The sequence below is a fragment of the Sparus aurata genome, chromosome 6, assembly GCF_900880675.1.
Source record: "Sparus aurata chromosome 6, fSpaAur1.1, whole genome shotgun sequence".
Lineage (NCBI taxonomy): Eukaryota > Metazoa > Chordata > Actinopteri > Spariformes > Sparidae > Sparus > Sparus aurata.
In genome coordinates this window covers 39,046,607-39,058,714 of record NC_044192.1, presented here as the reverse complement: position 1 = coordinate 39,058,714, position 12,108 = coordinate 39,046,607, and the positions used below count along the sequence as shown (strand labels likewise).

General features: G+C 40.0%; 1 protein-coding gene across 1 annotated transcript in view; it reads right to left on the bottom strand.

Annotated features, from left to right (window-relative positions):
• Nucleotides 1-12,108, bottom strand: part of LOC115583392 (receptor-type tyrosine-protein phosphatase gamma-like) — a 225,393-nt gene that overhangs the window by 27,160 nt on the left and 186,125 nt on the right. Inside the window, exons 14-19 of the mRNA XM_030420177.1 lie at nt 9,530-9,621; nt 4,079-4,175; nt 3,429-3,511; nt 3,084-3,218; nt 2,236-2,370; nt 1,012-1,187 (exon numbers count right to left, since the gene is read on the bottom strand). Of these exons, the coding sequence (XP_030276037.1) occupies nt 1,012-1,187; nt 2,236-2,370; nt 3,084-3,218; nt 3,429-3,511; nt 4,079-4,175; nt 9,530-9,621 (718 nt within the window). The remainder of the gene's footprint in view (nt 1-1,011; nt 1,188-2,235; nt 2,371-3,083; nt 3,219-3,428; nt 3,512-4,078; nt 4,176-9,529; nt 9,622-12,108) is intronic.

The following is a 12,108-nucleotide window of genomic DNA, read 5'->3' as shown; positions in this document are numbered from 1 at the left end:
CTGGGTGTTACCATCAACCACAGACTGGACTGGAGATCTAACACTGAAGCTGTTTACAAGAAGGGGATGAGCAGACTTTACTTCCTGAGGAAGCTGAGATCCTTCAACGTGTGCAGCAAGATGTTGGAGATCTTTTATCAGTCTGTGGTGGCCAGTGTACTTTTCTTTGCTGTGGTTTGTTGGGGAAGCAGCATTGGAGCCAGCGACACCAACAGACTCAACAAACTGATCAGGAAGGCTGGCTCTGTGATTGGCTGCAAACAGGACACTCTGGAGGCTGTGGTGGAGAGGAGGACACTGAAAAAACTGTTATCCATCATGGATAATCCTCTCCACCCTCTCCAACTCACACTGGTCAGACAGCGGAGCACCTTCTCCGGAAGGCTGCTTCAGCTTCGCTGTCGTAGCAACAGATACAGGGAATCTTTCCTGCCACAATCCATCACTTTATACAATAACTCTCTCACCTCTGCCTGACTGAGAACTCTGGTCTCTCTACTGTTTTGTTGTATATATTATTATTGTTATAGTATATTTTGCATATTTTGTTTTGTTGTATATATTATTATTGTTTATTGTTTAAAGCACACTGTGCACTGTATATATACACTATGTATATATTGGATTCTATTTATGTTATGTACAAAGTGTTTTATTTGCTGACCCACTACTGCTGTAACAAAATAATTTCCCAGTCTGGGATCATTAAAGTAATTCTATCTATCTATCTATCTATCTATCTATCTATCTATCTATCTATCTATCTATCTATCTATCTATCTATCTATCTATCTATCTATCTATCTATTATCAAGAATTCAACTTGAATTATCAAGTTTTATATTATCATCATATACTATCCACCATCATAAAAAGTTGTAAGTAACTATGTGTGTGTGTGTAAAGACAAAGCAGTTTTAATGTGTACAATGACGACAGTGTCAGTAAGGTGGAAGATGGAAGGGGAACAGAGTGATGTACAGTGAAGTGAAAGCAGGATAATCGAACTACCTGCAGTGGACAAGCATGGGTCCCATGTCCGGCATCTGGGCGGTGGAGGACCTGCGGACAAAGGTGAGGACGGGCAGAGTGTACTCAGGGACACCCATGTCTGGCCACTGGGTGTAATGATACTGGAGCACTGTACGCTCACTCTGGGCCCTCGCCTTTGGGTTTCCCTTTCCACCCTGAATGGAAGAGTAAAAGGAAAGGAGGAAATGTTGTTACATTATCTTACTAACATCTTACCCACAAACCTTTACAAGCAATGCATTATTGAAAGTAAATTAAGTAAAGTAATAGCTCATTACTGAAGAGACAATAAAGTAACACTTTCAGATCACTGTAGTTGCAGACTAAAGGAAACATTGATCCAGATAACCAGCTGAGGATTGTCTTGACTTTTGCTTGTTTCAGTCTTAGTCTTTATAATAATAAACACACAATCACCTGCCCCATGACATGTGCTTCCATTACAGCCTCACAACAAGGGGTAGCTGTGCTGCTGTGTTTGTGCAGGGTCACACAGAGCAAGTGAGTAAAGAAAACACTGTCGTTTGAACCTGTCTGTGTTCAGCTCTCAGTACTGTGTTCTGGAGTTGTGTTTCACTCCTGGGTTCCTAGTTGTACTTTTAGATGTCAGACCTTATTTACTGGTGACATTCAGGCTGTTTGAGCTGTGTTGCTGCTGATCCAAATCAAAGATTTCCCGATGTTGCTTCATATCAAAATCTGTCACTAAGTAAACAGAGTTTTATTAACAGTGCTTTTCTCCAATAACAACACGTCTTATCAACCAGATATGGACATACCCTGTGCTGTGTAGTCAGTGGGTCAGTTTTAAACACTGCAGGGGGAGCAGCTCAAACAGGCTCAGTGAGTTCACAGTCAAAGCGCTGCAGCTGACAGGCGCCTACAGTGGTTGTGACTAGTACACCTATAACAAGTCCTCCAGGCACGCAGTTTTACCTTGCTGCGCTGTGGGGAGGAAAAACTTTTGCACCTTGTCAGCGAGGCTCGACTGCTCATGGCTGTAACACCATGACATCGTGCAACATCCTCCCCACCAACACCACCATGCCCTGAACACTAAAACTTGATCTGGAGAGTGCCACAGCTTGCCATACCTAATCAGTTCCCACTGTGAAACTAAAAGCCAATTTTTTGAAATAAAATACATAAAATGATGAAACATAGTGGGACTAAAACTCCTCCCTTCTCCCTTCTCATTCTCACCTTTTTGACTTTAGTGTTGCGCAGCATGAAGCAGCGAACAGTATAGCAGGCATGAACTTTGGTGCTTTTCAGCGTGACTACCATGTTGCCGTACTCTTCGCTGTTCTCTGTTGGCCAGTACTGGTCACATTTTCTCTGTAGAACACACACACACACACACACACACACACACACACACACACACACACACAAAGTAAGTGTGGTAAATATGGTGACCCCATGTGTAAACCCCTGAAGACGGCTCAGTAAGGCTTCATATAAAGGTCCTTGTAATAAACATTCCTTAATTCCTCCTTACTAACTAACTTTTTTGCTGAATCTTAAAACTTTTAAACACATCTGAAACTGACTGCTTAAGAATGTGAATAAAAGCCTAATTATAGTTGTTTATAATAGCTTTACAAACACATCTCCTGAGTTTAACTAACTTAAGTTTAACTTGGGTACTAACCCTAACTGAATACATACTTTATTATGAATTTGTTGACGATGAGCTATGCAGTTACCAACCGTTAACTATGCTCTTTGCAGCTACTGAATCTATAAACTCTTAGCACTTTTATCATGGGTGCTTATAACTTTATTCCAATCAAACAACTTGTTTATTATGTTATTTTCAATGTTAAACACGCCTACATACAAAGGAGCATTCACCCATTAACCTTGGAAAGTTGTGTGACACACTGACATCTGTGTTGTCAGCACTCACATCGGGAGGCTACAGCTACATAGACCTGTTAGTCTATTACTGTGTGTTTGAGATTAACTGGTTGGGTCAACAAGTAAAGAAACATTTTAGAATTTAAACAATCGAAAATCTATACTGAGTTTGTCTTGTCAGAACATACTCGGCCTTTTTCCACTAGGTTGGTGATCATGACAATGATGCCGGTATTTTGCTCCCACACCATCCTCCAAAAGTCCTCAAAAGTAGACTTCAGTGGACCCTGGGATGCAATGTAGGCTTTAGGCTTATTATAACCCTAATGGATGAAAGACAAAGTGACAGATGAATAGTTTGGCAGTATGTGGCATAAAGAATCATATCAAGCTTTTATAATGAGAATTCTTCCAAAACAGAATGTCTCCAGTGTCTTAATTGTTTTGTGTTAGACTTGCAGCAAAATGATTCTCCTCATCATACAGTCACACGGATGCAGATCAGTACTTGAGATGGAAGCAGAAGCACTTACATCCACATAGTTGGCATTGATGTAGTCTGTGTGTTTGGAGTCCTTCCCAGCCAGTGGCCTCAGCTTCACCCTACTGTGGTCATCTGAATAGGGAACAGAGCAGTAAAACAACAACAAACGAGCTGTTCTCAAAGGGAAAGTAAGGCCCAAGAACACTGTTTGAAGCTAGAAAGGTGGCAGGGTCCGCCACATATAAACAAAGTTAAACAGTACACATTGTGTTCGCTTTAAGGTCAGTTTGTTCATTCAGTCATGAAAACAAAGTAAGCAGAAAAAAATCAGCCAATGAAGATCTTTCTCTTCTCATTAAAATGCCTTCACTTAATTACAGAGTGCTCCTTTAAATACAAACTACTGCAGCATAAAATATCCTGCGTTGGCATTTGTTGGATAAATAGAATAACATTAAACAATAGGTTTGACAATTGACTAAGTCTTTGGGTTGGTAGAAAATATTCCAACATGAACTAACTTGTCTATCATCAGATATTGTATGTGCCTTTACATGTCTTAATACATATACAAATATGTTTTAATACACATTCACTGCAGGAGTTTGAATGACAAAAGATGCAGATGATTACGTCGAAGTGAGAACCCAAAACACAGTACGCACTAAGCCTGTGGTGTGCAAGGGCATGTGTACTCACAGGCCACTATGTTGATGTATCTGTTTTTGTGCTTGTTGTCAGGGTGGTTGGAGTGCTCTGATGTGATCTTCATATCAGCAGTGCACCGTTGAACCTCCTGGGGAAGGATACACACACATAGACACACCCCTCCGTCAGTCTGACACGTCTGTACTTAATGCATAGCAAGGTATCTTGAAAGTGATGGTTACATTTCAATTTCTACTTCTCACAATTCACCATACAGTACTTTTTGCTGCTGATGTGTACTGTTATTGGGGATCCACCTCACATGGCTGTCATAACTTTTCGGTCTATGTCTCTTGCACAAATAGCTGCTGTACTTGTTCTGCCTGTTTGGTGCAATTCCAGCCTCCCCCTTCTCTCTCTTTTACTTTTTCATTTTTCCTCTTTGGCTAAAGCAAGTGTTCCTTTCCTCAAAACTTTCATTTCAATAATCTACATCCCTTGCTTGGCTAAAGCACTTAACTTTTTCTTGACCTACTGGCATGGCACAACATGCTGGAAAGTAACAGCTACAGTGAAATCACTAGTTTTGGAGTTGGTCTATGAAAATCAAGCACAGGAATCACCCTGGAGATCTCTTCTTGTTTATTTACTTGTTTTTATAATTATTCTCCAATGTGGATACAGTCCTAAAAATGACAGAGACTGATCCTGGGCTCAGCAGCCAGTGAATATAAGTCAGTGTTTAATGTCGAGTTCCTGCCAAACAAACAGCTGTTGGCTGCTAGCTTAGCATAGCCAACAGAGAGGGCAGGCACTGGATTTGGCTCTGACCCCTCGGTCTCATTTCCTCTGGAGCTTTACAGGCCGACTGCCTTGTTTTAGCACTATTAAACAAGGATTCATCATAATAATTGGGACGGGGGTTTATTTTGGGCATAGCAGGCTTCATGGTGAGTGTGTGTGAGCAGATCGGGTTGCAGGTTTGATGGGAAGGGACCCGATTTAACTGGGGATGATGTCACACAGACAGGTGATCAGCAGATGGTACACGGACTGGTACATAAACACACACATGTGCAGAAACTTAAATTCAACCATATGCCACACACACACACACACACTCACCGATATCTGCATACACACACATGCATTCACAGTCAATAAACACATTGACTTTCTATGGCAATGTTAGAACATAAGAGATGGTTGACACCAATGTTCTTCTGTACCAGAGAATAAATATAACTTGTAACTGGAGTTCAGTATGGTACATTTAGTGTCATGTACTTTCAGGCTGACACAGTGATGCTGCAGTGTTGGTCATGTGTTATCTGACCTAGCCTCCAGAACCTGCTCCCAAACATGTTGGAATGCACTTTGGACACTGTTTAGATTTGGTATGAAAAGTGAGCATGTGTACAGATAGGAGACAACTGAAAGGAAACACTAACATCATGCATGTTAGTGTTTCCTTTCAGGTCATCATAGCAGCGAGTACATTCAAGTACAAATACAATGAAAATATAAGGGCAAGTATAGAAACAATTAGAGGTAAATAAAATTAAATGCTGACATATCGAGGAGTAAAGGTAAGTCGAACATAAGGTGCAGTTTTACTCTTCAGCACTCCAAGAGATTCTCAACATGAGAGCAACTCCAATAGAGGGATGAAAATGATTCTGCCTAAAGGTATGTAGTCATTTAGTGCATAGACGATAGTGGTGAACACCGCAGCGTTGTTTGTTATATAGATAGACGAGATTTGCATAACCACAGGTTGCATAACAGCTCGTGTTTCAGTCTTAGCTGTGAGCCAAAAATGTTTTGTGTTTTTACACATCAAGTCTCACTTTCCCCTGCTAAGTCTGTAAACACTTGAATTACCCTGCTTCAAGGGAATTCAAATTTGGTATTTACATCTGTCCTCAGTGATCCACCCACAAGTGGACAGCTCTTAGTCCCTCAGTTCACACCATGCATGTACATGCATCTTGACGTGTGTCTCCAGTGACCACATGTGAACTGATCTCACTGCCCTGCTCTAAATGCAAATTAACATGTACGCCACTGGAACAAGTGACACAATGTTTTTTAGACATATCATGTACACAAAAAGACATATCATGTATAACATTTGCCAGATTTACAGGAAGGCCCAAAAAGTTGCGCATGTGTTGTAATCAACATTTGACCAATTTTGACCAACAACCCACAGAACTGAGATTTTTTTAAGGGACACTGGAGACTTTCTCCACAGGCGAGACAATTGCTTATATGCTTATATTTGACATGTTAACTGTTAATAAAATGTTGTTTTCTTTCATAAATTTAGCTAAAATAATGAAATCAATTGAAACAGTGTGTTGAAACAGCTGCTAACTAAGGCTCAGTCCATCCTCTCTCCCTGTCTCCTATGCTGTCATCTACAGCAGCTGTCAGAACCCAGTCTAACCAGGCATCACCGCCTCTTAGAGCTAATATCAGAATGCATGCACCCAAGTGTTTCAGTGTGAATCCTTGCTGAGCAGGCAATCATATGTTTTTGGTACAAAAATAATACTTGCTGTCTACGCATTATAATCCATCTTCCCACCCCCATTTTTTTTTTTATCTTCACCTCTTTCACTGCACTTCGGCACACAAACAACCTGTGCTGTCTGTATAACGACATTCTCGTCTTGTCTCACATGCGTGACCCCTTGTGCTGATAAATCACGTATGTGAATGTGTTAAAGCCATGAGATGCACTTTAGACACAGAAGCAGACAGGCTGGTACCAACTGACACTTTTTACAAGGAAACAAACAACTTCATGTTTTGATATAATGCTATAATTTACGTTCCTCCTCATGAAACAACTCTTTAAATCAACACATTTGTAAAGGGAGTAACCGTTAGTTAAAACAGTGTGTTTACATAAACCTTCCGAGCACCATTGCACTACAGACACAGTTTTACCAGTAAATGGGCTATCTATGTGCATCTCCTCATCCTATTTGTCCTCAGCTCCTTCCACAAGGAGTAACTTCCATATTTAAGTATTTGAAAACAAAATAAATTTGAATGTGTGTGTAAAACTGCACCGTGTAGAAGCCGACAGAAAAGTCACATGTCACACAAGACCCTACTGGCTGCCTACCTGACACATTCTGTGTAGACACAGTGTAACACCCTGCTATCTGGTTTGTATCAGGGACTCAGAGGCAAGATTCATATTTTATTCTTTTTTCTTTCCATTTGTCACCCATCTATATCCATGACATTGGTGGATTTAAACCGAGCATGCTTCAACTATTCACTTCAATCTCTGGAGTATTTACTGCTATTTTTATTTGACTGGGTGACAACAGTGCCATAACAATGTAGATGAGACTAAAGAGTGATGATTAATGCCCCTGGCCTCCCTGACTACATTCTGTCAAAGTAGGAGAAACTGGGACAGCAGGGATGTCGAGAATGTGGGAGGAGGATAATTTGATTTGAGAAGAGGCTCCCGTCCTAAAGCACTTTCCAGTGTCTACTGGGCCTTAACCGGGGCACAGGGGAGAGGGAGAGGGGCTACACATACTAGTGTGTGAGGGGCTCTGTTTCCTGTCATTCAGGAGGAAGGGCTCAGTCCACCCACCCGTTTGTCTAGGAAGAGCAGAGTGATTGGAGGAAAAGGAGGAAACAAAGCAAAAAAGATATATTCATAGAGCACAGTCGCAGAGGGAATATGAGGCTGGTGTGATGAAGCATGCAAAGGTCATAACTAAACTAAACTGCCAAACACTGAAACGTCCCTCTCGCTTTCTTAGTGATAACCATATTCATATTCATATCCATCTTTATAATTTCATACTATTTCTGCTTCCACTATCTATTTGGATTCAGACATGCAGAGGCCATATTTTTTTCCCCTTCAAGATTAAATACATGGAGAAACACTGCTGAAAAATAATATCTATGACATCAAGTGACAGCTACCTTTGAGTTTTCTCCATACATACTGATGTACTGTTAGCAATATGCTAGTTAGAGCATTAGTAATACAATGGGAACATATAACAGACAGCTACTTCTGATCTGACACAATGGACTGAGCCAGGATCCGTGGTACTAACCTGCTCTCATATATGCTTTCATTAGTTTATCATAACGTGGCCCTCAGTATCTGAAAGCCAGTGTGTTCATATGCGGGTGTGTTTCTAAAGTGTGCGGAACGACTGGTGTAGTCTGACACAGGGAGGAGTAGGGAATGGGGAGACTTAGCATGGTTCCCAACAAAAAAAGCCTATGGGATTTTCTATTGGATTTTGGCTAATTGAAAATAAGCTCAATGGCATATGTTGTGGCAAAAGTTGATGAAATTGATGAATTTTGATCAACAAGATAATCTTCACATGAAGTGTGAATGTAATCAGTAGAAGTCTGGGATCATTAAAGTAATTCTATCTATCTATCTATCTATCTCTCTATCTCTCTCTCTCTCTATCTATCTATCTATCTATCTATCTATCTATCTATCTATCTATCTATCTATCTATCTATCTCTCTCTCTCTCTATCTATCTATCTATCTATCTATCTATCTATCTATCTATCTATCTATCTATCTATCTATCTATCTATCTATCTATCTATCTATCTCTCTCTCTATCTCTCTCTCTCTCTATCTATCTATCTATCTATCTATCTATCTATCTATCTATCTATCTATCTATCTATCTATCTATCTATCTATCTATCCATCCTTCTTAAATTAGAACTGTTCTCTTGTAAAGATGGACTGGTAAGTCCGTTAACACACAGACCTTATTTCAGGCATTTGACCAAAAACATAACAAAAAAGCCTGTTGACTTCCAGATGAAGGAACCATAAAAATATGCTGAATTACCTGAACAGCAGGTTTTTGGACTCGCTCCTGCACCACTCTATTAAGCAGTGTACCAAGCTGTCTATCTGCTATTGGCTAGTTGTTGGTACCAAGTGATGAAATGTGGGAGATATCAGTGTTACTTTAGGTTGCAGAAGGCAGCTTGTTTCATTGAAAAAACTATAAAAAAAAACAAAAACAAAACTACCTGCTTTGCACCAGACACAAGACAGACACAGTTTGAAACAAGTACAGCATTAAGCAGATATTCCCAACAGGACTGGGTCGAGGGCTACAAACAGAGCTGAAAGGGACTTGGAATTGGACTCACATTCATCGGCTGGAGACAGACTTTTAACCAGAAATACCACAACTCAGTGATTCAGCAATAAACAACAAAAGATAGAAAAAAAGTTGCAAAATCCGTCTTCTCAAGTCTGTCCTGAGTAAACCCCCATCTCAAAGAAATCAATAAAGCATAGTGACTGGAAGTGCAGCTGCAGTCAGCAAGCTAACTGTTTAGATTATGATTTCTTTGGGCGTCAGATGCACACATTTATTCTTCATTCAGAATCAATGTCAGTGTGAGATTTCAGTATGCTTCTGTCATCCTTTCTGACTTGCACGGACAAGAATTTACAGCTTACCTCAAAATCGTCAGAGAATCCATGTTGGTTATTTGAGTAGAGTTCAGAGACATGTTTGACAAACTGCTTGACTGGGACAGCTTCCATGTCATCTGCAGAGAAGAAACAAGACCAGGGTCAAATCAGCTTCAGGAACAACAACCTCCGCCTCTCTACTGAAAGTGAAATCTGAAAGTTTATTTTTGATTTGATTTTCTGCATCCCTTTTTTAATCCAAAATGTTATAAACATGTCATGACAACAGGGCCAGTTCTATTTGCTGATGAAGACTATGAGATTTGACAAAAAGCCCTAGAACAATCTTGTGGTGAGAAATTTGTCAACTATTGTCTCTGCTTGTCATTAATATAATGTATTGTACAGTCTACTGGATATGACACCTGCCAGGTTAAGGCAAAATTAGTATTAGTATTATTATAGTGGTTTTTCTGGTTATCACCACTAAATCCATGCTCTAGATGTCCCTTCCCAGAAAAAAACAGGCTCAGTAGAGTTTCAGTTGCACAGTTCCAGTTTGCTTTACTGTACCACAGAAGAGCAATACACCAAAACCAAAGAAGTAAGGGTGCATATGTCATATTTCGTTGTTAATGCTTTGTTGCTTGTGGGGGCTTTAAGCCATATGGCAGGGACTGGAGCACATGTTTCATCAGATGGCAAAGACTTATGCTGTCAGCAAAGACACTGACAGCATAAAGAGCACAAGTCAACCCATATTGGAGTGTATTCACTGAATAGCATACTAAAACCTTTCACGACAGCTAAAACTGTCTCACAGCTTGCTACAGTTTAGTCTTTATCAAATATTAACAAGAGCATACACTAGCTCGCTGTAGGTATGCAAATACGTCAAAATTAGCTGTGTCAGTAAACATAGCAGGCAGCTGAGTGTAAAGCAGGGAGTTTCTAACAGGTAATCTCTTTTATTGCTTTGACATATCTTACAGAAAGCACACAATGACTTACACTGAGACAGGGCTTTGTTCTTTTGTTTTGTTCATACGGGTGGAAGGTGACTAAGAAAAAATGTGGGTTTTATTATGACATCAACTTAAATTTGGAATATAAACTCCAGTGTTGTAGTCAATATATATCTAGATATACACAAACAATAAATGGTTTGTGAACACATAAGGGTTTCTGGGTGACTCAGATATAGATCTGACCAAACCAAACCAAAACAAACCAAAACAAAACAAAACAAAACAAAACAAAACGAACCAAACCAAACCAAAACAAACCAAAACAAACAAACCAAAACAAAACAAAACAAAACAAAACAAAACAAAACAAAACAAAACAAAACAAAACAAAACAAAACAACAAACAAATGGCACCAAGGTAACCCATAAATAATGTGTGTGTGTGTGTGTTTGTGTGTGTGTGTGTGTGAGTGAGTGTTCTGTAGTAAATGGCTGCTGCCTTTTAAATCAAGCAGAAGGTCTTAAAGGAGATTATGGGATGTGCGAGGCTCTCGGTCTGAGCTACTGACACAATTAACACAACTAACATATGGCCACCTCCCTGTCTGCTGTCCTCACAGCGGGGCTGTCATGTGGGCAGTGTTTTCTGATTCTTAGCCTTCAAAAGTCTGTGAGCCTATCTCAACCTCCCAGTGGTGGAAAAAAATCAAACATATGTAATCACACATAAAATGAATCAAACCAGCAGCTCAGTGAGCCAGTTATCTGCTGGCTCTGGAACAGAGGCTCTGTGGCAGACCGCCTTTTGTCTGTGCTGGGCTCTACCAGGCTGGGCACAGTGGGCCTGGTGATCAATGGAGGCATATAGACATTGTAAGAGGCCCCTCAAGCTTTCAATTGATTTGATGGGTTTGGATCCACATCCTGGACCTGAGGACGAGAGCTGGAGCAGCTAGAGAGCAGTTGTCTGCCCTGTAGAGGTTTCATGTGTTTGTGTTCTCTGTAATTGGTGACCTGGGTACAGTGTGTGTACGTCTCTCTCTCAATATTGGATCATTATGGAAAATCTAAATGTCCAGAAAGTTGGCAATGTTAATAGCAATGTCCTGTTTTATAGCTTGTGTATGATATAATACTATAACATTTGTATCATAATTCAATGAAAGGTTCACCCATTATTCACTCACGCCCATGTCTATGAAAATTCAAGTTTCATAGTCTGCAAAACACTCCTGAAAAACTGGAGTAGCTGGGGACTTGTTTTAAGACAATAACAGATATTAAATGGCTCCATATAGCTCATCTGTTGTTATCCAATGCTCCAGCAGCCCCAAAAACCCCCAGACAAAATCATACAATGGCTCCATGCAGCTTGTCAGGCATAATCCAAGTCACTATAGCCACTAAGCTAACAGTTTTAGTACACACTGCAGATACGTACATGAGCTCCAAAGCATGTCAAGGGTGTAGATTATGTCTTCTCGAATTAGAGAAGACATTATACATTTTATGATTTTTTTTTAAGTAGTCTTTTAATGTATTAAAGCAAGTCTCCAGCTACTTCAAGTTGTTCTGGCAAGGCAAGTATATTTGTCTCAAAGTGCTTTACAGGGGCATACAAATAACATCAAAAATAAATTGCATTTAAAATACATT